This window comes from Leuresthes tenuis, unplaced genomic scaffold (assembly GCF_036924035.1).
Source record: "Leuresthes tenuis unplaced genomic scaffold, fLeuTen1.0.hap1 SCAF_19, whole genome shotgun sequence".
In the NCBI taxonomy this organism is placed as follows: Eukaryota; Metazoa; Chordata; class Actinopteri; order Atheriniformes; family Atherinopsidae; genus Leuresthes; species Leuresthes tenuis.
In genome coordinates this window covers 27,486,463-27,512,383 of record NW_027325373.1, presented here as the reverse complement: position 1 = coordinate 27,512,383, position 25,921 = coordinate 27,486,463, and the positions used below count along the sequence as shown (strand labels likewise).

Below are 25,921 nucleotides of genomic sequence, written 5' to 3'. Positions count from 1 at the left end.
GAAGTCTGCAGCTACGCTGCTAGACCCCTAATAATAGGAAAAATAGCTAAAAACAATAGGTGTCTGCAGCTACGCTGCTAGACCCCTAATAATAGGAAAAATAGCTAAAACAATAGGTGTCTGCAGCTACGCTGCTAGACCCCTAATGATAGGAAAAAATAGCTAAAACAATAGGGTGTCACTGCAGCTACGCTGCTAGACCCCTAATAATAGAAAAATAGCTAAAACAATAGGTGTCTGCAGCTACGCTGCTAGACCCCTAATGATAGGAAAAATAGCTAAAACAATAGGAGTCTGCAGCTACGCTGCTAGACCCCTAATAATAGGAAAAATAGCTAAAACAATAGGTGTCTGCAGCTACGCTGCTAGACCCCTAATAATAGGAAAAATAGCTAAAACAATAGGTGTCTGCAGCTACGCTGCTAGACCCCTAATAATAGGAAAAATAGCTAAAACAATAGGTGTCTGCAGCTACGCTGCTAGACCCCTAATGATAGGAAAAATAGCTAAAACAATAGGTGTCTGCAGCTACGCTGCTAGACCCCTAATAATAGGAAAAATAGCTAAAACAATAGGTGTCTGCAGCTACGCTGCTAGACCCCTAATAATAGGAAAAATAGCTAAAACAATAGGTGTCTGCAGCTACGCTGCTAGACCCCTAATGATAGGAAAAATAGCTAAAACAATAGGTGTCTGCAGCTACGCTGCTAGACCCCTAATAATAGGAAAAATAGCTAAAACAATAGGTGTCTGCAGCTACGCTGCTAGACCCCTAATGATAGGAAAAATAGCTAAAACAATAGGTGTCTGCAGCTACGCTGCTAGACCCCTAATGATAGGAAAAATAGCTAAAACAATAGGTGTCTGCAGCTACGCTGCTAGACCCCTAATAATAGGAAAAATAGCTAAAACAATAGGTGTCTGCAGCTACGCTGCTAGACCCCTAATAATAGGAAAAATAGCTAAAACAATAGGTGTCTGCAGCTACGCTGCTAGACCCCTAATGATAGGAAAAATAGCTAAAACAATAGGTGTCTGCAGCTACGCTGCTAGACCCCTAATAATAGGAAAAATAGCTAAAACAATAGGAGTCTGCAGCTACGCTGCTAGACCCCTAATAATAGGAAAAATAGCTAAAACAATAGGTGTCTGCAGCTACGCTGCTAGACCCCTAATAATAGAAAAATAGCTAAAACAATAGGAGTCTGCAGCTACGCTGCTAGACCCCTAATGATAGGAAAAATAGCTAAAACAATAGGAGTCTGCAGCTACGCTGCAAGACCCCTAATAATAGGAAAAATAGCTAAAACAATAGGTGTCTGCAACTACGCTGCTAGACCCCTAATAATAGGAAAAATAGCTAAAACAATAGGTGTCTGCAGCTACGCTGCTAGACCCCTAATAATAGGAAAAATAGCTAAAACAATAGGAGTCTGCAGCTACGCTGCTAGACCCCTAATAATAGGAAAAATAGCTAAAACAATAGGTGTCTGCAGCTACGCTGCTAGACCCCTAATGATAGGAAAAATAGCTAAAACAATAGGTGTCTGCAGCTACGCTGCTAGACCCCTAATGATAGGAAAAATAGCTAAAACAATAGGTGTCTGCAGCTACGCTGCTAGACCCCTAATAATAGGAAAAATAGCTAAAACAATAGGTGTCTGCAGCTACGCTGCTAGACCCCTAATGATAGGAAAAATAGCTAAAACAATAGGAGTCTGCAGCTACGCTGCTAGACCCCTAATAATAGGAAAAATAGCTAAAACAATAGGAGTCTGCAGCTACGCTGCTAGACCCCTAATGATAGGAAAAATAGCTAAAACAATAGGTGTCTGCAGCTACGCTGCTAGACCCCTAATGATAGGAAAAATAGCTAAAACAATAGGAGTCTGCAGCTACGCTGCTAGACCCCTAATAATAGGAAACAGTCCAAATTTAAGACGGTTACAATTCAATTCATTGTTATTCAATCATAATCCAATCAAATCAATTAACTGAAGTCCAAATTAATTTAATTAATATACTACCAATTTTTAATTTAATTTTAATTTTTTTAACATGAGCTACCACATGTATGAATCTTTCTGTAACTCTCTCGCTTAGGATCGGATTGATGGCATAACAATCCAAGCCCGACAGTTCCAGGAAGCTGGGCACTTTGATGCTGACAACATCCGCAAGAAACAAGAGGCTTTGGTGGTTCGTTACGAAGCTCTGCGTGAGCCCATGGCTGCCCGCAAGCAGAAACTTTCCGACTCGCTCAGGCTCCAGCAGCTGTTCAGAGATGTTGAAGATGAGGAAACTTGGATCCGTGAAAAAGAGCCAATTGCTGCCTCAACCAACAGAGGTGAGGCTTTCTAAAGAAGCATTCCAACTATTGTGTCATGCAGTGCTTTGAAATTAATTTTTTATTTTGTCAGTTACATTAATAAAATAAATAATAACATAATGAAAATAAAAAAAATTGTAAACTAGATTCTTCTGCTGAAGCACAACATCTTGGAATGATTATAATGATTCATGAAGTTTGAAAAAAAAAAAAAAATCTACTTTACTTCTTCTTTTTTCAGGCAAAGACTTGATTGGTGTCCAGAACTTGCTGAAAAAACATCAGGCTCTGCAGGGTGAGATTACCGGTCACGAGCCTCGCATTAAGGTTGTCACCCAGAAAGGAGATGCTATGGTGGAGGAAGGTATTTATTTCAATTTAATGCTTTGTCCAAAATCCTCAAGGAGATGATTGTGACTTATGTAATCAACTGAAATATTGTTAAAATATTCAAACTCCTGATGATTTTGTGGGGGGTACTCAGGTCACTTTGCCGGTGAGGATGTGAAAGCTAAGCTGACTGAATTACATGGACGCTGGGATATTCTGAAAGCTAAGGCCTCTCAGAGAAGACAGGATCTTGAGGACTCTTTGCAGGCCCAGCAGTACTTTGCTGACGCAAATGAGGCAGAGTCTTGGATGAAGGAAAAGGAGCCCATTGTTGGTAGCACAGACTATGGAAAAGATGAGGACTCAGCTGAGGTACAAGAAGATAAAATTGATCTTGACAAATTCTTAAAAATACAATATTAAAAGAAAGAAAAAAAAACATTGTTGAACTGCCATCTGTCAACTTTTATAGATTGTTTATATGAGCTATTATTGCAACTGTTCAAATCTTGTGTCAAAAGCAATTGGAATTTATGTTCTTTTACAGGCTCTGCTGAAAAAGCACGAGGCCTTGATGTCTGACCTGAGTGCTTATGGCAGCAGTATCCAGGCCCTAAAGGAGCAAGCCCAATCCTGCAGGGTAAGAAGAGGAACTTTGAGATGCACTACTGAGTCTCTGAATGCTAGACTGTTTTGGAGTTGATAATATACATTATGTTGCCAAAAGTATTCACTCACCCATCCAAATAATTAAATTCAGGTGTGTTCCAATCACTTCCATGGCCAGAGGTGTATAAATTAAAACACAAACATTTGTGAAAGAATGGGTCGCTCTCAGGAACTCAGTGAATTCCAGCGTGGTACTGTGATAGGATGCCACCTGTGCAACAAGTCCAGTTGTGAAATTTCCTCACTCCTAAATATTCCACAGTCAGCCTGTTAGTGGTATTATAACAAAGTGGAAGCGATTTGGAACGACAGCAACTCAGCCACGAAGTGGGAGGCCACATAAAATGACAGAGCAGGGTCAGCTGAGGCACATAGTGTGCAGAGGCCGCAAACCTTCTGCAGAGCCAATCGCTACAGACCTCCAAACTTCATGTGGCCTTGAGATCAGCTCAAGAACCGTGCGTGGAGAACTTCATGGAATGGGTTTCCATGGCCGAGCAGCTGCATCCAGGTCATCCATCACCAAGTGGAATGCAAAGTGTTACCACAAAGTGGTGTAAAGCACGCCGCCACTGGACTCTAGAGCAGTGGAGACGCGTTCTCTGGAGTGACGAATCACGCTTCTGCATTTGACAATCTAATGCACAAGTTTGGGTTTGGCGGTTCCCAGGAGAACGATACTTGTCTGACTGCACTGTGCCAAGTGTAAGGTTTGGCGGAGGGGGGATTGTAGTGTGGGGTTGTTTTTCAGGAGCTGGGCTTCACCCCTTAGTCCCAGTGAAAGGAACTCTGAATGCCCCAGCATACCAAGAGAGTTTGGACAATTTCATGCTCCCAACTTTGTGGAAACAGTTTGGGGATGGTCTCTTCCTGTACCAACATGACTGCACACCAGAGCACAAAGCAAGGTCCATAAAGACACGGATGAGAGAGTTCGGTGTGGAAGAACTTGACTGGCCTGCACAGAGTCCTGACCTCAACCCGACAGAACACCTTTGGGATGAATCAGAGTGAAGACTGCGAGCCAGGCCTGATATTCTGTCCAATATCAGTGTCTGACCTCACAAATGCACTTCTGGAAGAATGGTCAAAAATTCCCATAAACACACTCCTAAAACCTTGTGGAAAGCTGGCCCTTAAGTTCATATGCGCGTAAAGACAGATGAGCAAATACTTTTAGCAATATATAGTGTATACTGTCATCAGCTGCATTTAAAAAAAAAAAACAACTGTCTCCTGATGAAATGTGACAAACTGTGACAGACTTTGAAGAACTTTTTTCAGGAAGCAGAAGAAGATCTGAGGATGCTTTGAGGCTATAGACTGAAATGCACTCTGTAAGCCACATGGAGATGATGTCAGTGCTATGACTCGGGATGTGACATTTACTTCTGTGTGGAGAGTATTACTCCCACAAGGACAGTGGAATGCTTCCCCAGTATTAAAACCTGGATCACCACTGACCTGAATAAGCTACTCAACATGAGTAAGAATTGAAGAGCACAGGAGCATCACATGGGACTCTAATCTCTGTTTCCATTCACGCTGTACACCTCAGACTTCCAGTGCTATGAAGTTTGGTTGACTCCGGAAAAACTCAGATGACTCTGCATTTGATGTGTGCACCACGGCAAAGATAGATATTTTGTCGTCTTCTTATAGAAAGTCACCTAGTGAGAGGATTCCTACTCATCCAGGGCCAAGCCTCCCAAACAATCTAGGGTTGAATAAACCTAAATTTTGTAGCTTTAATTTTGAGATTATTTTTTATCCATGCTGGTACAGTTGTATTTCAAGATGACAATACCAGGAGTTTTATTTTTCAGGGTCTCTGACAAATATTATTCACACACGAATTGGCCACCAGAGTCCAGACTTAAACTTAAGTGAAAATATTTCTGATACGTTGGAAAAGATTACTCATTACTAGTAAATATTGTGACTTTTCCTGACTAGAAAGTGTATGAAATTTTTTTCAACTGAATCGGGAGAAAACAAATCAGTCATCCATTTTTTAATTTTATTTTTTTCAACTGAATAGCAACAAGTCGCACCAACTGATGATGAGACGGGAAAAGAACTGGTTCTAGCCCTTTATGACTACCAGGAGAAGAGCCCCCGTGAAGTCACCATGAAGAAGGGGGACATCCTCACCCTGCTCAATAGCACTAACAAGGTAAACATGAAACTATAAGAAATCAAAAGTGTTCAAAGAGAAGGAAATTATGCATTTATTAATGTTCTTTGCAGAAGAACAGTGTATGTGGAACTAGAGCCTGGTTGCTTGTGAAGGAATGTTTAGGATATGGGTTATGTTCTGGATGTTGTTAGGGTTTATTGGGGAACATGTTACTTTGTGGCTTACTGAAAGGATTTTAATAGTTCTGCAGCCTAAGATACTGAGATGTATCTTAAATGCACAGTGAGTTCAGTTTGCATCAGTCAATTTAGTCAGTTGGCATGACTTCCAGAGACATGGTTTGAACAGTTTATTAATAATGTCTTATGTATTATTATTGTATAGAAACCAAGAAGATAATCAATTCATATCGAAATGAATTCTATGTTTTACTTTTTTAATATAACACAACAGTGATCTCTTGTTTGTCTTTTCCTACTCTCACCCATTTCTCCCGAGTGAATCTGATCTTCTGAATAACTGGTCCACATCTAAATTTCAATTTTATTTATTTTACATTAATGACTGGTTCTATTATTCAACCAGGTGTTACAACTAGTATAACCCTGAAGCTGTGAAATTTAACTGCTACTTCGTTTTGAACCAGAGACCTTGAGTAGAAATGTAATGTAATTGCATAATTGTGCAATTTTATTGTTCTGCTGAGGCCTGAGTACACCCAATTAATGATTGAATACTATAAATTTGTTACAAACTCTAGATGGTGGTCTTTCACTACATCGATTTAGACTGGTTAATGTGAACATTTTGGCCTTTGTGCAGGACTGGTGGAAGGTGGAGGTGAATGATCGCCAGGGCTTTGTTCCCGCTGCTTACGTGAAGAAGCTGGACCCCACTCAGTCCTCCTCTAGGGAGAACCTGTTGGATGAACACGGCAGCATTGCAATGCGCCAAGATCAGATTGAGAATCAGTAAGAAAGTCCCAACTGAACATTTTGATGCTTGTACTAAAACTGGTTTACCAACACATTTCTTTCTTACGAGATCTAGTGATAGTCTTTGCACTGCTCTTTCAGTTCTTCTTTTCTCTTATTGGCTCACGTTCTCTGCCCTGTCCTCTAACAATGACACTGCTCCTGGCCTCTTTTTCTGTCTCTTCTGCTTTCCTGTCACTGCATTCAACAACTTAATCTTGCCTTGCTGTGCATTTGCCTTGCCTTGCCACTGTGCAGGCTTGTCACCAAGGAGGCCTGCAGCGTATCTGTGCGCATGAAGCAGGTGGAGGAACTGTGAGTAGGAACCAGTACCCTACTGCGTGTACTTGTGATCATAATACCATTGACTATCTTAAGATGTGAGGGGAAAAAACCCCCAACAAAGTCATGTTTTGTGAAACTACTTTAATTAAATACTGTCTTCTATTCAGAACAAGGATAAAAGTATGTCTTTTACATACTTCTAACTAACTTCTCATCCTAGGTTTTTCCTGTCAATTTTATGTATGTCACTTCGTCAGCTGGTTTGTCAAAACATCAAACGTTTTGTTCAACATGCTCGTTTGAGAAATGAGTAATTATTCTGCAGTTCGATTGATAAGAAATTAGGTCTTCCTTGAACATCTCAATCCCAGAGTCATTGAAACTGAAGGTAGTGCTGGAGGTAAAGATGAGCATATAGACAAAAGGGCCTAAGATACTTAGTAGTATGATCACTGTAATCATTTAAACAGAAAAGACTGCGGGTCCTTACATCTGGGAAGATTTAACCAGCAACTGGTCTGTTGACTCATTACTTCGTAATGGCCTTGTTAAAAGTAGATGTATGTCACAAGTCAGTCTTCCTCTCATATCTTATTGCATGTGCACTAGCTCACCACACTGTGTGTCAGTGTCCAGTGACAAGTTTATGATTTTGTAGTTTTTCTGTAATACTTCCTTTTGCATCCTTTTTTAAGGTATGGGACTCTGTTAGAACTTGGAGAGAAACGTAAAGACATGCTGGAGAAGAGCTGCAAGAAGTTCATGTTGTTCCGTGAGGCCAATGAACTCCAGCAGTGGATCAATGAGAAGGAGAACGCCTTGACTAATGAGGAGGTTGGCTCTGATCTGGAGCAGGTCGAGGTTCTACAGAAGAAGTTTGACGACTTCCAGAAAGTAATATCTGCGTTTTGTCATTTTTTTCCTCGCTAACTGCATGGCTTTGATATGTTAATGTATATACAATTTTGTGAACTGCTTCTGGTACATTATGGAAACATAAATGTTTCATTTGTAGCCCCAAGCATTATTTGTAAAATTGAGTCAGTAATGAAGACATCTAAAGGAGTAAATCATTTATAAATAATTTCTATTTCTGTAACAGGACTATAGTTTCACAGCAAGTGACTGTATGTCCACACTCATGTTTTTACAGTTCCACTGTGATTTAATTTTTTTAAGAAGAAAAAGGTTTTCTTTCTTTTTTTTTTTTTTTGGTCCATGGTTATTTTGTAAATGCTTGTGGTTACCAGTGTCTTTCTTTTGTGCTCTCAAGGACCTTAAGGCCAATGAATCTCGTCTGAGGGATATAAACAAAGTTGCATCGGAGCTGGAGTCTGAAGGCCTCATGGCTGAGGAGGCTCCCATGGTTCAAATGCAGGTAAACTTTTCCTCCCTGTATTAACTAATAATTCTCAAGTAAAAGTTACCTGTCCATACTATCCTGGTTAAGCTGTAATGATATGTTTTACCCTATTTGTAGCAACAGGAACTGCTTGGCTCTGCTCCTGGCAAGGTTGATATAATTTATGTTATTTACATATATACATTGTTTGATAATGGAGAAATTCAGGAGATCATAGTAAAAATGTGAATATAATTGTGGACATCGTGTTTCCGTACATGCCTTGTTTGTTAAATAGGATGAAGCTGATTCCAAGACTGCATCACCATGGAAGGTAAGCTTGAACACTTAAACATGTCTATGTAAAATTCAGGAAAAGAATGAAATAGTTTTATGCTTTAAAATAAGATGTATCGACCTCAGTTTGGACAGATGGTTAGTCTTGGTCTGATACTGTTACACTGCATGACTGTAAAGCATTGGGTAAATGTTGGATTCTGGTGTCACTCTTTACTGCAGTCATGGTCACTTTACTGGCATTTGGGCATGGTGTTACATATACTTGTGATTAAACGTTGATGAAACAATGGGCAATTTTGTATATTCAATTTTCATTTCTCCCAGTCTACAACCTACAAGTAGCTTGTTTGATTTATCGTAAATTAAATATCAGCTGGTTCTGCTGTGGCCATGGTTGCAGTGCTTACAAAGTACTGACTTGTCTAAATGCTCCTAGAATGCTCCTAGAATAGGTCTGTGGCCAACCAAGCGTTAGGAAAAAAATCAAGGCAATTTCTATAACGCACTTTCTTGTTTCTTTGTTTTTTTCCTTCAATGTTTTGGTCACTTTTGATTTTAGACTGTACGCTTGGGTGTTCAAACAACGGCTAACTTTAATAGTATCAAGGTAAGCGTTATTGCTCAGTTCTAAACTCGTCCCTTGCATGTCCTGTCTTGTGATCAGAATACTAACCCCATGGTAGTCACGTGTCCCTTCCTACTCCCTGAAACCTAAATGAGTGCTCACTTATAACATCCATCGTTTTATGCTGTATGGATGATTGCTGACATCCAAAAGTCATGAGCACCTCTGTGCAGATCATGTAATTTCTCCTCATTCTGTGCAATGTTCCTGCCATGCATCCAGTTCTGTGCATCTCATTTCTATTATCCACACGTGTTCATCTGTCCATCATTGTTTGTATCCATCAGACACTCAATAAATAAGTACACATTCAGCAACTGTTGCATTTGGTTTAAATATTCTAAAGCAGAACATTATTTATTTAGTAGCTTTCCTCACCATAAATTCAGCCACTTACGCAGTTAAATGTTTAAAGACTTGATCACTTAATAAGTCACTCTTTACATGAGTAAAGTTAACACTTCATTCTGCAGTTTATATCAAATCAAATTTTATTTGTATGCCACCTTTCATACTTTAAAAGCAACTTAAAGTGCCTCACAGAGGCTAAAAACAGCAATGATAAAACATACCAACCCTCCCACCCCCATAAATACCCAGAGAGACACGAGGACAAACAGACACACACACACACACACACACACACACACACACACACACACCCATACACACACACATGCACACACAAACTCACAAGCTCAGACCCACTGCGCCTATTAGACAGAGACATGGCCGGGCACCCAGACCTAAGGCAAGGAAAGAGCCACCCTTGGGGGGGCTAACCACACTGAGAGGGCTCCTGGCCCACGACCACAGGGAGCACCGCCACAGAGACAGCCCCGACCCGGGCAGACAAGAGGCCCCATACCAAGGAGCATAGCCCTCCAGCCACATTTTGACAGCACCCCGTCAGTGGACCAAAAGCAGCTCCCAGTGTGGTAGCCCCCCATGAGGAAACACTGGAGCTAAAAACTGAAAGACTAAAGCAGTAAAATAAGAGAAAAAGGTGTAAAATGAACAAAATAGATAAACATTTTAACGAAATGAGCTGAAAAGCATTTTAAGTACAACACAGAGTTCAAACGTACAATTAAAATAATATAGAACAAAAATTAAATATAATACAAGTTTGATTAAAAGGAATAAAGGAAATCAATAAAATCAAATAAAAGCCTGATTTAAAAAGGTGCCTCTTTTTTAAAAGCATCAACAGTCTCTGCGGCCCTGAGGTTCTCCGGCAGGCTGTTCCACAGTCGGGGGCCATGATAACTAAAAGCCGCCTCCCCGTGTGTTTTCAATCGAACGTGTGGTGTGGTTAAAAGGGTTGATATGGTAAAAGTAAGTCTGATAAATAAGAAGGCCCAAGACCGTTAAGACATCTAAAAACGAGTAAAAGAACCTTAAAATTTTACAGATTTCCATAGTAAAGACAGAGGAATCTGATTGTAAAGGGGATCGTATCCCAGTACAGGAGCAAAATGGTGATTGATTTTTGTGTTATGTGCAGGAACTAAACAATCGCTGGCGATCTCTGCAACAGCTGGCTGAAGACAGGAGCAACATGTTGGGCAGTGCCCATGAGGTGCAGCGGTTCCACAGGTACAATTTTAAAAATAAATGAATACATTTTTTAAAAAATGAATAGATAAAAATTTCACATTTTGTTAACTTGTTTGTACAGCTTGAACTAGACAAAAATGTATTCTGCCCCAGTGCAGTGGAAGATCCAAAGGACTCGGCTTTAATGGTGATTGCAGTTCAGAGATCATCAAAAGATAAATTGTGATACAAACAGTGTGACAACATTGCTATTCTCGGTCAGGCGATAGGATAGTTGTTGATGGAGAGTATGAGATTGTCTAGTGTTTCTCACATTCCTGGCTTTTCTAAAGTGTATTTGTCATGACTTGAACACACCAGGGTAGGTATTACTGAGTATAGTTTTCACCACACAGACGCTGCATTCAATACACGAGTAATGATACTGGCTGCTTAAAAGCAGCCCCCAAATTTCTGCAGTGGAAGATTATTAACTACTATTCAGTCAAAAACAGAACAAATGTTGTTTGATATAAAGAACTTGTTTAATTTTTGTTGAATTTTAATATTGCCCTTTCACTGAACTACTGTGATAGTGAATTGCTATACTACCTCTGAGGTTGCTCTCATGTACAGCAGTTTGCAATAATTGATGAATCACTGTCACAGAAACGGACCAAAGTTGTCTTGTGTACTCTCAGGGATGCAGATGAAACAAAAGAGTGGATTGAGGAGAAGAACCAGGCCCTCAACACAGACAACTATGGTCATGACTTAGCCAGTGTACAGGCCCTGCAGCGCAAACATGAGGGCTTTGAGAGGGACTTGGCAGCGCTGGGTGATAAGGTGATAAGGTTATCGCATATATATGATCATACATATTATCCTAGCTGTATCTCTCGAGTCTTTTATGCATTTTTCCTCTGTGGAATGCAGGTAAATTCTCTTGGGGAGACAGCAGAGCGTCTGATCCAGTCTCACCCTGAGGCAGTAGATGACATCCAAGAGAAATGCACTGAGTTAAACACCGCCTGGAGCAGCTTAGTGGGACGTGCTGACCAGCGCAAAGACAAGCTTGGAAACTCTCATGACCTGCAGCGTTTCCTGTCAGACTTCAGGTGAGGAGGAAACAGCCCTACTCCTTTTCAACCAAAGCAGTACCAGTGTTGGCTCAGTTCAGTTTTACATAGCACCAAATCACAAAAAATGTCATCTCAAGGCTCTTCAATTCAAGCCAATCGGAGTCTAATTCATTATAATCATAATTGAGTTCAATCCAATTAATTAAATTCAAAATTAGTCCAATTCATACATACAGACCCAATTGAAGGCTAAAAAAAACCCAACAGATTGAACTGAAACTTGTCTTCAGTCCAATCTCCCGTCCTGAGCGTGCATGAGGCGACTGTGGAGAGAAACAACTCCCTTTTAACAGGAAGAAACCTCTGGCAGAACCACAACCAGGAAGGGTGGCCATCTGCCTCGATGTTATGAATAGATAGGATTCTAAATACAGTGGCCATAAGAGGACAAAAATGCATTCATTACATTTGCAGGATTTGATAAATAGCCCAGAGTCTATCTCTGAAGAAGGCTGTGGAGTTATATGTATGCATGCATGTATCTCTTTCTGTTTGTCCATATACGCTGCTCAAAAAGATAAAGGGAACACCGAAACAGCACAGTGTAACTCCAAGTCAGTCACACTTCTGTGAAATCAACCTGTCCAGTTAGGAAGCAGCACTGACTGTGAATCAGTTTCACCTGCTGTTGTGCAAAGAGAGCAGACAACGGGTGGAAATGAGAAAAGGTGGCATGAGGCGGTGTCTACAACCCACAGAAGTTGCTCAGGTAGTGCGGCTCATCCAGGATGGCATATCAATGTGAGATGTGGCAAGAAGGTTTGCTGTGTCTCTCAGCACAGTTTCCAGAGCATGGAGGAGATACCAGGAGACGTGGAGGGGGCCGTAGGAGGGCAGCAACCCAGCAGCAGGACCGCTACCTCCTCCTTTGTGCAAGGATGAACAGGAGGAGCACTGCCAGAGCCCTGCAAAATGACCTCCAGCAGACCACAAATATGCATGTTTCTGCTCAAACTGTCAGAAACATGAAGACATCATGTCTCGTTCCATCCACGTCCAGTAGGGGTGTGACACAATGTCGTGCCACCAGATTAAACTCAACAATATTTCTCGTCGTGTTAAAAATTTGTCTCGCAAGATTTGTGAGCGATCCAAACTTCTATTTGTGACTTATCTTATGGGGGCAGTAATGCGCCTTTAATGCCAGAACCTAAAGACGGAGAAGAAGAATTCTGATTCTGAAAAGAAGAAGAAGAGGAGCAGGAGGGGAATACCGGTATTACCACTGAAGATGCCCCCGCCACTTTCAAATTGTTTGTTTGGCAGCATGTTGGGTACCTGGCGGAAATGTAAATGGCAGCAGAGTGAGTGAAAAGACACGGACAATATGCAAGCATTGTATGAAAATAATGCCGCTAATAGAAAGAAATGTTTTATTTTAACTTTTATAAATTTTAGTTTCAATTTGTGAATGAAGTTTATTAAAATCTCATTTCAACAAGTTCTCAGCTCACGCCACACATGGTATTTCTCACGCTGGAAAAAAAGTATATACATTTCTCTGGCGCGCTGCTATCACTATGGAAACGGCCAGGCGTTGTAGGGAGGTCATACAGGCACATGGAGGCCACACACACACGCGCACACGCGCACACGCGCACACGACACACACACACACACACACACACACACACACACACACACACACACACACACACACACACACACACACACACACACACACACACACACACTACTGAGCCTCATTTTGACTTGTCTTGAGGAATTCCCACTGAAGTGGGATCAGCCTGTAATGTGATTTTCACTTTTATTTTGAGTATTGTTCCAATTCCAGACCTCCATAGGATAATAATTTTGATTTACATTTATTATTTTTGTTATTTTGTTCTCAACACATTCCACTATGCAATGAATAAAGCTTTTTAACTGGAATATTTCATTCATTGAGATCAAGGAAGTGTTATTTTAGTGTTCCCTTGAAATATACTTTTTTAGTTTTTTTTGAAGCTGTGTATATACACATTCATGTTTCCATGCACATATACCTACAGGTTTACACGTGAATATGTATGTTTGGTATGTGGAATTTCATAATTTTGTTTTTTTTTTCTTTTTAATTCTTCACTACTACTCAGAGATCTTATGTCCTGGATTAATGGCATTCGAGGACTGGTGTCCTCTGAGGAGTTGGCCAAAGATGTGACTGGAGCTGAAGCCCTTTTAGAAAGACATCAGGTACACCGCTACCACTCCCCCCAGTCTTTCTGCATATGGCAATGGAGCACGCTATTGCCAAACTAGACTTGTTTGTCCATAATTCTTCTTTTTTTTTTGTCTTTCCAGGAGCACCGCACAGAGATTGATGCTCGTGCTGGTACCTTCCATGCCTTTGAACAGTTTGGTCAGCAGCTTCTGGCTCAAGGCCACTATGCTTCTCCTGAGATTCAGCAGAAATTGCAGGCTCTGGACCGTGAGCGTGCTGACCTAGAGAAGGCCTGGGTTCAGCGCCGCATGATGTTGGACCAGTGCCTTGAGCTCCAGGTGATTCTTTAGCCTTGAAATGGCTGTTTAGATACAGTTATTCCATAATCACTGACAGCTCTGTTTTCCATCCATAGCTTTTTAACAGGGATTGTGAACAGGCTGAGAATTGGATGGCAGCTCGTGAAGCCTTCCTTGCCAGTGATGACAAGGGTGACTCCCTGGACAGTGTGGAGGCCCTCATTAAGAAACATGAGGACTTTGACAAGGCCATTAATGTGCAGGTCTGTAAAATCTGCTCAAAGAACCGCAGAGACCTTTAAAGTTATCAGTGTGCATATTATTGAAATCAATGTTAACCTGATGCACAGGAGGAGAAGATTGCTGCACTGCAGTCCTTTGCTGATCAGCTGATCGGCGCTGACCATTATGCCAAACCTGAGATCTTTAACCGCCGCAATGAGGTCCTTGACCGGTGAGAAATATGTTGGTTTTTTTTACTTTCTCTGTGAAAAATCTACATTTCTCAAGTCATGATAAAATGTATATCTTTTGACATTTTAATATATTCTAATTATTATTCTAATAATGCAATGCATAACCTGTAGTTTGGGTTGATAATCTGGTCGATATACCATTATGTACAAATTAAGCAAAACCATCGCATGATGATTTTATCTGGAGTTTAACATAAAAAATGTTTAAAACTGAAGCAAAACTTATCAACTAATTGTTTTTACAACTCAGCTCATCCCATTTGAATAGCTTTCTTTAATGTAATTATCTTTTATTTAATCATGAATTTATACCTTTATTTATAGTAAGATATATGATATGGGATGATACTACGGACTTAAATCCGGACTTTTTTTCAGACCGTAGAAAGATTTTTACTTTTGTAGATGATGTAAATATTCCATTTATTCCAGAGCTTTAAGAGATTTCCAACCAAATTTTGATAACATGTGGTGTGTCAAGTCAATTCTTTGAAATGAGAAATTCTGATTTGTTTGTTTTTTTTTTGGAAAGGTGGCGGCGACTTAAGGCTCAGATGATTGAAAAACGTTCTAAACTGGGTGAATCCCAGACCTTGCAGCAGTTTAGCCGCGATGTGGACGAGATTGAGGCATGGATCAGTGAGAAACTGCAGACTGCAACAGATGAGTCTTACAAGGATCCTACCAATATCCAGGTACACATATGGCTTCTTTTGATGGAAAACTGGGCTAGCTCAATCCACTTCAAGTCCTTTAAAAGTGAATTATGTGGAGTCAATTTAAAAAGAACAGTACATAAATGAGATGGGATTTTCAATGATTGTTTCTTTTGTGTTCCAAGGTAAATGAATGAATTAGGCTTATCCTGTCTTTTTTATCCTTCTTTTCAACTGTATCATATCCCTCCCTTTGACTTATCTGAATCATTCTTTGACTCTCTTTTTTTGTTTTTTTAAGCTGTCGAAGCTGCTGGTAAGTTGGAGACTGTGTCAGCTAACAAATGTTTGTGTAAATACAACATATAAATAAGCATTTTTTTCTATCTTGAGTTTGTCCCTCATTCGTACTGTTGAGTGTCAGCTTCTTTTCCACTATGGTATCAATTTAGTCAAAAAGTTTCCTACTTTTTTTTTTTTTTTCTTCTTAAGGATTGTTTTGTTTATCAAAGAGTGTGGCTTCTAATTTTATTTTCAGTTTCTTGGAGGGGAGTTGTTTTTAAACCTGCTTAAAGCATTTTAATACAATGTCAAATTGATCAAAATTTAAAATTTCTGATTAAAGGCATTGCAGGTTGTGAATCTGCTGCTGGTGCCAAGCTAATGTGCATAAAGGCACTTTAAAGATCAGCTGTAAAGGTCAAGGAAATGGAGATGGATACAAACAGAAAGCAGCTTAATTGTGACTCTTCCTCAATGTTTTTCTTGAAGTCATCTCTGTTGCAGATGTTCCTATTTTGTGCTCTTCGCTTGTCTGTCCTGTGTTTGTAGATGTCTTTTTACATCGTCTATCATAATTGTTCTGTTCAAGCCTTTTTTTATTGACTTACTTTTTTAGTTATTGACTTATTTATTTCTATTCTACTCTTTAGTTACATGGTTCAGTTACAACACAACTCTAACTAATTCCCATTTCATGCTATAGTCGGTTGCTTAAAAAATTGTTGTTGGTGAAATATACTTTAGTTTCTGCTTTTGCACACAGTGTAAGTATTGGACATTTCTAAATCTCTATACATAAAAAGAAATCCAAATATCATAAACCTGTGGTCTCTTCTTTTCTCCCTTCCTCCCTGCTTGTGTCTGTTAGAGCAAGCATCAGAAACATCAAGCATTTGAAGCTGAGTTGCATGCAAATGCAGACAGAATTCGTGGAGTCATTGACACCGGCAATGCGCTGATTCAGAGAGGAGCTTGTGCTGGTAGCGAAGATGCCGTCAAGGTATGGTCCTCGTTGCTGCAAAACTTAATTATTTTTTAAATGTTATTCTTGTGGTGATGCAGAAGGTCATTCAAGAATGGCGACTGTAGCTAGATTATAGCAAAGGTTTTTTGTTGTTGTTGTTTTTTTTTTTAAATCTATGATGCAACTTCACTATTTTTTTGGGGGGGGGGGGGTTGGTAACAAATAACGTGTTGACACTATGTTTTACTGTTTAGTAGAACTTGAAAAATCTCTTAACAAAACTTTAATATATAAATTACAGATTTCTGTAGTTAGCAAAAGTATTCACTCCCCTTAGTGAATATACTATTTTCCTGCTTTACAACCTTTAATTAGGGTCCGAGCTGCAAGCAGCAAAGGCCCCATTGTATCTGAAAGCGTTATTATTATTATTCTTTGCACATTGTTTTAATTTTTCGGTGCTTTCCCGTGCGCCAAAACTCACCAATTTTGCCATGTCCGTCAGGCCTGGTGCACCATTACGTTTTATTGGAGTCGTGTCAAAATGGCTCTGTAGTGCCCCCTACACATTTACTAAATACCCGTGCCGTCGGGCTTAGTCTTGCGTGGGCGGACGAAATCCAGTACACGCCTTGGTCATGCCCAGACACACAAAGCCTGGTCCACAGGAAGTCAGCCATTTTGGCCCTTTCCACACCTCTCATATGATCGAACTCCTCCTACAGATTTAATGACAACGCCTTCAAAATTGATCAGGTTACTCTTCAGCCATGGGGCATTAAAAGTTGTGATGACCTTTTCCAAAGTCTGAAGGGTCACTCGTAACTTTTGCATACATTGTCCAATCTTCACCAAACTTCATAGGCTCACTCGTGGCTCTGCCCTGAATGCGTACTTGTGCTCATATTAACACGCTCCTATAGCGCCACCTGCTGATGGTTAGAAACGTCACTTTGTTTCCACACCTTGCATATGATTGAAACGGTTAACATTAAATCTGTAGGAGGAGTTCAAACTTAGCCAGGACATGCGCACGTGCTTGGGCCCGATCATCACTGCTTGCAGCTTTCTTTCTTTTCTTTTTTTTTAATGGACTTACAAATAACGGGGCGGCTGTAGCTCAGTAGCTCAGCAGTCACCCAGCAGTCACCCAGCAGTCACCCAGCAGTCACCCAGCAGTCGGAAGGTCGGTGGTTCGACTCTGGCTTCCCCCGGGCTACATGTCGAAGCGTCCTTGGGCAACACACTGGGTGAAGTGTTAGAAGCGCTTTGAGTGGTCAGTTAGACTAGACAAGCGCTATACAAGTACATTTACTTTGCTCAAAAAGATAATGGGAACACTAAAATAACACTTCCTTGATCTCAGTGAATGAAATATTCCAGCTGAAAATCGTTATTCATTACATAGTGGAATACGTTGAGAACAAAATAACATAAAATGATTAATGTAAATCTAAATTATTATCCCATGGAGGTCTGGATTTGGAATCCTACTCAAAATAAAAGTGAAAATCACATTACAGGCTGGTCCAACTCATGTAGTAGTGTGTGTGTGTGTGTGTGTGGCCTCCACGTCCCTGTATGACCTCCCTACAACGCCTGGACATGCTCCTGAAGAGGCGGTGGATGTTCTCCTGAGGGATCTCCTCCCAGACCTGGATTAAAGCATCAGTCAACTCCTGTCTGTGGTGCAGCATGATGTCTGAGATGTGCTCCATTGGATTCAGGTCTGGGGACTGGACAGGCCAGTCCATAGCAGCAATGCCTTCATCATGCAGGAACTGCTGACACATTCAGCCACATGAGGCCTAGCATTGTCATGCACCAGAAGGAACCCAGGGCCCACTGCACCAGCATATGGTCTCACAATGGCTCTGAGGATCTCATCAGGTACCTAATGGCAGTCATATTACCTCCAGCTAGCACATGGAGGGCTGTGTGGCCCTCCAAAGAAATGCCTCCTCACGCCATTACTGACCCACCGCCAAACTGGTCGTGCTGGAGGATGCTGCAGGCAGCAGAACGTTCTCCACAGCATCTCTGTCCCATGTGCTCAGTGTGAACCTGCTCTCATCTGTGAAGTGGTGAATCTGCCAACCTTGGTGTTCTCTGGCAAATGCCAATGGCCCTGCACGTGTTGGACTATAAGCACAAGCCCCACTTGTGGATGTCAGGCCCTCACACCCCCCTCATGGAGTCCGTTTCTGACAGTTTGAGCAGAAACATGCATATTTGTGGTCTGCTGGAGGTCATTTTGCAGGGCTCTGGCAGTGCTCCTCCTGTTCATCCTTGCACAAAGGAGGAGGTAGCGGTCCTGCTGCTGGGTTGCTGCCCTCCTACGGCCCCATCCACATCTCCTGGTATCTCCTCCATGCTCTGGAAACTGTGCTGAGAGACACAGCAAACCTTCTTGCCACATCTCACATTGATATGCCATCCTGGATGAGCTGCACTACCTGAGCAACTTCTGTGGGTTGTAGACACCGCCTCATGCTACCTCTAGGGGTGAGAGCTCTGACAAAATGCAAAAGAGACCAAAACATCAGCCAGAAAGGATGAGAACAGAAATGGTTTGTGGTCACCACCTGCAGAACCACTCCTTTATAGGGTTGTCTTGCTAATAGCTTCTCATTTCCACCCGTTGTCTGCTCTCTTTGCACAGCAGCAGGTGAAACTGATTCACAGTCAGTGCTGCTTCCTAACTGGACAGGTTGATTTCACAGAAGTGTGACTGACTTGGAGTTACGTTGTGTTGTTTAGGTGTTCCCTTTATCTTTTTGAGCAGCGTATATGGATTGACCCACTTTGCTATGAAGCTCCTAAATTAGATCTGGGGCTACCACTTACCCTCAGAGGTCACATAATTGGATTGCCCACAAGTGGACCTTATCTAACTGTCACATGATTTTCAGTTTGCCAAAAAGCATGTGGGAGACCACCCACACATATGAAAGAAAACCCTCTGGTTTGATTTAACTGTCCATGTCCAAAATTGACTTGACACTGGCCATCAGGGAAAATGCAAAGGAACTGGTGCAAATCCACCACCTCTCATCACCCCAAGAACACCATCCCCACACTGAAGCATGGTGGTGGCAGTGTCTTGATGTGCCAAACTCATAAACACTTGCAGCTGTATTTGCTGTACTGCAGAAATAACATTCACATGTCAAAGTGTACTTGGGCAAGACACTGAACTCTGCTTTGCTGAATATGTTAATGGGGTAATTGCAGAGATAAAGAGCTGTATGAGTGTCTGTGTGAATGGATGAATGAGAGCACCACCAAGTGCTTTGAAGTACCTACGAAACTTTAAAAAGGTGCTTTATAAGTGTGGACCTTTACTCTTTCTGTTTTTATTCACTACAAAAACACAGTAAGTGCAAACACATTTTCCTGTAACTTTAAAACTGAAACCTTGCATCCTCATTTCAAAATGGCATCAATTTATCTTGACACGTGTGCAGAGAAAAGGCCGACCCAACGTTGTGATTCCAGAACACTGACACTTTGTTTCACAATACTGATTTTATATCAATCTTTGTTGTTAAGATCAAATAATAAGCATGATTATGTTTAAATGGAAGTGAGGTATGTTAAATTGAATATTAAAGCTGTGCTGCTGTCTTTTTCAGGCGCGCCTCAACGCTCTGGATGAACAATGGCAGTTCCTGGTCAACAAATCTGCTGAAAAGAGCCAGAAACTGAAGGAAGCAAACAAGCAGCAAAACTTCAACACCGGAATCAAAGACTTTGACTTTTGGCTGTCTGAGGTGAGAAGCTAAATGCTAGTTAGAAACTGTGACACCGTAAGATACACCTGATGATCTAAACCTGATGCATGGCGGTATCTCAGGTGGAAGCCCTTCTTGCGTCTGAGGATTACGGCAAAGATCTGGCCTCAGTCAACAACCTGCTGAAGAAGCACCAGCTGCTTGAGGCTGACATTTCTGCCCATGAGGTATGGAGCTCATTATCATTAACTTGGGAAATGTGGGTCAGCCGCACTTAAGGGAACATCCAAGACCTCATTTCAGAACATTTGCTCATTTTAGATCAGTGTCTTAAAGAAAAAACCCAGCTAGGGGTAAATCACCAAATATTCTAAACAGAATATACTAGAAGTTGTAGTAGACAAAAAGGTTTAATCGCATCTTTCTTTGATGAAATTATGAGCTCTGACACCACTGTCCTTCTGCAGGATCGTTTGAAGGATCTGAATGGCCAAGCTGATAGCCTGATGGCCAGCAATGCCTTCGACACCTCACAGGTGAAGGACAAACGTGATACTGTCAATATCCGCTTCACTAAGATCAAGAGCATGGCAGCAAGTCGTCGCACAAAACTCAATGAGTCCCACCGCCTGCATCAGTTCTTCAGGGACCTGGATGATGAAGAGTCTTGGATTAAGTAAGCATGTCCTTCCCTTGTATAGTTTTCTTCAGGGAGATCTTACCTTAAACTTGCATACTTTGGATCCAATCACACTCAGAGAGAAGAAGTTACTTGTGGGTTCTGAGGACTATGGACGAGATTTGACAGGAGTACAGAATCTGCGGAAGAAACATAAGAGACTTGAGGCTGAGCTGGGGGCCCATGAGCCAACCATTCAGGTAGAGGAGTCATCTGTTCATTCATTGAGGTTTTTGGTTGGTTTAAAGATGCAACTGAGTTTTTGTAAATCCACTGCTGACCTTGGGTTTCTGAGGGATCTTGATTCTCTCGTCAGATATTTGTTTTTTACACATGGTGACATAGTTTCTCAATATGCTGTTAATGTTCTGGTAAATATTCTGGTTTGGGTGCAGTGACTAAATGTGTGTTTTCTGTGTGATCAGTCAGTGCTGGACACTGGGAAGAAGCTGTCTGATGACAACACTATCGGTCAAGAAGAGATCCAGCAGAGGCTCGCTCAATTTGTTGACCACTGGAAGGAACTTAAGGACTTATCTGGGGCAAGGTAAACTTCAGATGCACCAGACAGCTGTAGCTCAGGTTGCAAGAGCACAGGAATGATTATGAATGTGTATGTGGTTGAAGGGGGAAGAGGCTGGAGGAGTCTCTGGAGTACCAGCAGTTTGTGGCAAATGTGGAGGAGGAGGAAGCATGGATTAATGAGAAGTTGAACCTTGTGGGAAGTGAGGACTATGGGGATACACTGGCTGCTGTGCAGGTGCATTTATAGACCAATGTTTTTCACTATTGAAGGGCACGAGTTTTTGTTTGTTTGAATGTAAAGGTTTTTTTTCTTCCCACAGGGCTTGTTGAAAAAGCACGAAGCATTTGAGACCGACTTTACTGTACACCGGGACAGAGTCAGTGATGTGTGTGCGAATGGAGACGACCTTATCAAAAAGGTATTGAACCATGATCCATCAAGACCAAAAGCCCTTTTCACAAAATTAAATGAAATATGTTGATTAATGCAGTACCACAACAAAAATGAGGTTCTCAAGATAATCTTCTGTTTAAAACAGAACAATCATCATGTAGACAACATTTGTGCTAAAATGTCAGCTCTGCGAGGAAAAGTGTCTGAGCTGGAGAGAGCAGCAGCTCAGAGGAAAACCAAGCTGGATGAAAACTCTGCCTTCCTACAGTTCAACTGGAAGGCTGACGTGGTGGAGTCTTGGATTGGTATGAAAGCAACACATCTTCCATAGTCGCAGTCTCATTTCTGAACAACTCAGACTGGAAATCCTACCGTAACATTAATATTGATGGAGCTCAACATTCTCAAAAGTTTGTATTTCAGGCTTACTGATTTGATATTAAAAAGTAATGTTTATGAGTCCAGTGCATAATCTTTGTTATTGATTTTTGTCACTTCATAATCTAAACTCTAAACTCTGGTGTGCAAGCAGAACAAGCAGAACATTTTCTTTGATTGTTGTTTGAAGGGAGCCAAGTTTTTCTGCAGTGTTGCTCATTTATTTGATTGAAAGCCAGCAGCTGCAGTGTATGTGCTCAGCTTCCTGTATTTATCTTGTTCCCGGTGTAAGACTGGAGTTTGTTGCAGTCAAACTATGCGAGTGGCAGAGGAAAGATATTTCTGTAAATGAGCTGTAGTTTAAACTTTGGACAGGGGCGATCTGCCTACTTGTTCTGTTCCACTTACTTTGCTCCCTGTGAGGTGTAGTAGGCCAGCAATGTCAAAAATCAGAAACTATTCATTGAATAGTTGTTTAAGTTGACTGAGTATCATCAGTATATATTTCACGGTGTCATCATCTCTGAATGGCTGATATGGATTGTGTTTAGGTGAAAAGGAAAACAGTTTGAAGACTGATGACTATGGCCGGGACTTGTCTTCTGTACAAACTCTGCTCACCAAACAGGTATACCTTCCCTCAGAAGATAGAATTCTTCTTCTTCTCTGTACTGTGACATTAAAATCTTCTTTCTTATTGCTCCTCTGTCTGCAGGAAACATTTGATGCTGGTCTCCAGGCCTTCCAGCAGGAGGGCATCACCAACATTACAGCTCTAAAGGATCAGCTGCTAGCTGCTAAACACGTCCAGTCAAAAGCCATCGAAGATCGTCATGCTGCCCTGATAAAGCGCTGGAACCACCTCCTGTCAAACTCTACTGCTCGTAAGAAGAAACTTCTCGAGGCTCAGGAGCACTTCAGAAAGGTAAAGACAAACTGAGGATATTGTTTTCATTGCCTTCAAAAAATGTTCATTGAAATCTGTTTCAATTGGAGCATTTTAAGGTCTCCCAGGGTGGTTAAAAAAATAAATAAAATAATAATAAAAACTGGTCAGTTTGACTAATTTTCAGGACTCTTATGTCCTCTTGACTTCGATCGCAGGTTGAAGACTTGTTCTTGACATTTGCCAAGAAGGCATCTGCCTTCAACAGTTGGTTTGAGAATGCAGAGGAGGACCTGACTGATCCGGTGAGGTGCAACTCTCTGGAGGAGATTCGAGCACTGCGTGAAGCTCATGAGGCTTTCCGTTCCTCACTAAGCTCAGCTCAGGCTGACTTCAACCAGCTGGCAGAGCTGGACCAGCAGATTAAGAATTACCAGGTAGTGTCTAATCCCTACACCTGGTTCACCATGGAGGCCCTGGAGGAGACCTGGAGGAACCTGCAGAAGATCATCAAGGTCTCTACATGGAAATTCTGCTCATTTAGGAGTGTTTTTAAAAGATTTCCAAATAATTCAACCTTATCTTGCTGGTGTCTTTGTTCTTCTTAAATGAGTTTAGGAGCGGGAGCTGGAGCTGCAAAAGGAGCAGAGGAGGCAGGAGGAAAATGACAAGTTACGCCAAGAGTTTGCACAGCACGCTAATGCTTTCCACCAGTGGCTACAGGAGACCAGGTAAAGGATGTATTCTTCTCTTAGGGTCTTTAACATTTTGTAGTTCTTTCTTGTTTGTCCTCTGTTGTGTTCTGACATAAACTTGTTAATGTTTTTGTGTTTCTCTTTTTCTCACCATACCTTCTCCCCCATCCCTACACTTGGGGCTGCTTCCTTGCTGGTGCTTTGGATTGATGTGCTTCTCAGGACGTATCTTCTGGATGGGTTAATATCGCTTTTTTTCTTGTTTGAAGTTGGATGATTTGATGGTGAAACAATGTGGCTGTTTTAAAGTAACACGAGACCTTGACTCTTACAGTTTGGGGATTCATTGAAATAATGAAAACAAATGTCTGCGTGAGCCGTGCCAATTTACAGCCAAACACAAATACTTAGTGGCGTTAAAGAGGCCAAAACTGTAAAGCAAAATGGTGTCTGCTGGAAACCTAAGCTGTGAATTGCAGTTTCAAACCTTTATGACCTCCCACCTTTGAGTCCAAAAACACACTATCCCCATTGTCCTCAGCACCTTCTTATTGTACTGACACTTCTCATCCAGTACTCAAACTATAAGCACCGAGCACTTAAAGTACTTTAGGGATGGAAACTAGGAGAGAATTTGTGCAATCCTATTAAGTGTGTTTATCAGAATGAGTGTTGTGCTTTTCTATAGTCTGCTGCTGCTTTGTTTTAAATATCAATTGTTGGTCTCAGGTCATGCATGGTGGAAGAGTCTGGTACCTTGGAGTCCCAGCTGGAGGCTACTAAGGTAAATATAATTTTCACTGTTGAAAATCATTACATTAATGACTCTGTACCTAACAGCGAGTTAATTGTGTTAGTAGCTTTTCCTATTATTGGGGGGCCAAACTTCTTTAAGAGGCCCAAGAGTTTTGGTGACCTTTGACCTATAGGGGGCGCTATATTTAGCAAAACAGTTGCTCATATCTTTGGACCCATTGGTCCAAATTGCAGAAATGAGGTACCGTTGGAATCCCTGGATGTAGATGAGGTCAAGGCATGCTTTGACCTCATTTGCTCCATCTTGGATTTTCCGCCATTTTGAATTATATCAAAAACTTTCAAAAAGCATTTCAGGTCACACAGATCGTCTGATTTCCACGGGACTTGACACACAGAATCTTCAGACCAAGCCTCACAAAAGTTATCGTGTGGCTTTTTTTAATTTCGCTTCCATTAGCCCGTAGCAGCCAATCAAACTCAACACCGACACGTCAAACAGGAATTATTCTACTTTCTGCTGCAATTGAAATCTATGGCAGCCCCATGAACGCTGTGGTAAAAAGTTCTGAAATTTGGCACACGTATTCATAACAGTCCCATGAGCAAAGTCGAGAATTTTCGTGCCAAAAAAGTGAACTCTCTAGCGCCACCAACACATCAAGCCGCACAAAAGTTGTCATGTGGAATTTTTAATTTCCGTTTGCCCGTATGCCAAATCTGTGATATGATGCATCGATGCAACCTGGTGTGTGGACTCATGACGCCTTCCTGAGCAGCCATAGGTTTGCCTGCCATGCTGCTAGTATAGAAAATGAATGAATGAACGCACACTCCTTAATATTGAGGCACAGATAGTATTACTCCGCGAGGCTCGTGACTACGGTGGCCCGTAATGCTCAACGTTCAAACATCTGTCAAAATGTTTTAGGATGGCCTTGGTAAGTTACAAAGCTGCACTGCTTGATGGTTTGTGTACCGCATAAAATCGGTTCCAGGTCAGAAAGCACAACCGGAATGAATTCATATATTAGGTGCACCGCACGGTCGATTTTTGAGAAAATGAAAGGATTTTAAGTGCGCCTTATGGTCCGAAAAATACAACAAATGCAACAAAAAAAACCCCAACAGATCACATCAGAACTTCTATTTGATTTAATCTCCTGTCCTGAGTATGCAGGAGGCGACAGTGGAAAGGAAAGCTTCCTCCAGAAAGAACCAGACATCTTCCTCAACCGGTTGGGGGTTGCAATAACAAGACAAAAGGGTTAGCAAGCACCTTAACACAAGGCTGGGGATAGCCATCTGCAGAGAAGAGAAACAAGTTGATGACAAAAATAATGCCGTGTGAAAGAAGA

The 25,921-nt window shown here is 41.4% G+C and overlaps 1 protein-coding gene across 5 annotated transcripts in view; it reads left to right on the top strand.

Moving 5' to 3' along the window:
• sptan1 (spectrin alpha, non-erythrocytic 1) overlaps positions 1-25,921 on the top strand; it is a 56,521-nt gene that overhangs the window by 27,609 nt on the left and 2,991 nt on the right. The window contains exons 16-51 of one of the 5 annotated variants that reach the window (XM_072371587.1): positions 2,104-2,347; positions 2,571-2,693; positions 2,814-3,031; positions 3,207-3,299; positions 5,370-5,504; positions 6,291-6,439; positions 6,701-6,757; positions 7,423-7,621; positions 8,001-8,105; positions 8,208-8,240; positions 8,368-8,403; positions 8,929-8,976; positions 10,502-10,593; positions 11,235-11,379; positions 11,470-11,651; positions 13,772-13,871; positions 13,980-14,177; positions 14,255-14,401; positions 14,489-14,592; positions 15,147-15,309; positions 15,572-15,586; positions 16,421-16,552; positions 20,152-20,289; positions 20,373-20,477; positions 20,718-20,926; positions 21,009-21,129; positions 21,355-21,476; positions 21,557-21,689; positions 21,775-21,873; positions 21,994-22,153; positions 22,778-22,854; positions 22,942-23,151; positions 23,331-23,627; positions 23,731-23,843; positions 24,030-24,047; positions 24,537-24,591. In XM_072371587.1, coding sequence (XP_072227688.1) covers positions 2,104-2,347; positions 2,571-2,693; positions 2,814-3,031; positions 3,207-3,299; positions 5,370-5,504; positions 6,291-6,439; positions 6,701-6,757; positions 7,423-7,621; positions 8,001-8,105; positions 8,208-8,240; positions 8,368-8,403; positions 8,929-8,976; positions 10,502-10,593; positions 11,235-11,379; positions 11,470-11,651; positions 13,772-13,871; positions 13,980-14,177; positions 14,255-14,401; positions 14,489-14,592; positions 15,147-15,309; positions 15,572-15,586; positions 16,421-16,552; positions 20,152-20,289; positions 20,373-20,477; positions 20,718-20,926; positions 21,009-21,129; positions 21,355-21,476; positions 21,557-21,689; positions 21,775-21,873; positions 21,994-22,153; positions 22,778-22,854; positions 22,942-23,151; positions 23,331-23,627; positions 23,731-23,843; positions 24,030-24,047; positions 24,537-24,591 — 4,575 coding nt within the window. The remainder of the gene's footprint in view (positions 1-2,103; positions 2,348-2,570; positions 2,694-2,813; positions 3,032-3,206; positions 3,300-5,369; positions 5,505-6,290; positions 6,440-6,700; positions 6,758-7,422; positions 7,622-8,000; positions 8,106-8,207; positions 8,241-8,367; positions 8,404-8,928; positions 8,977-10,501; positions 10,594-11,234; positions 11,380-11,469; positions 11,652-13,771; positions 13,872-13,979; positions 14,178-14,254; positions 14,402-14,488; positions 14,593-15,146; positions 15,310-15,571; positions 15,587-16,420; positions 16,553-20,151; positions 20,290-20,372; positions 20,478-20,717; positions 20,927-21,008; positions 21,130-21,354; positions 21,477-21,556; positions 21,690-21,774; positions 21,874-21,993; positions 22,154-22,777; positions 22,855-22,941; positions 23,152-23,330; positions 23,628-23,730; positions 23,844-24,029; positions 24,048-24,536; positions 24,592-25,921) is intronic. The other 4 variants (XM_072371590.1, XM_072371589.1, XM_072371588.1 and 1 more) reach the window with 4 other exon arrangements.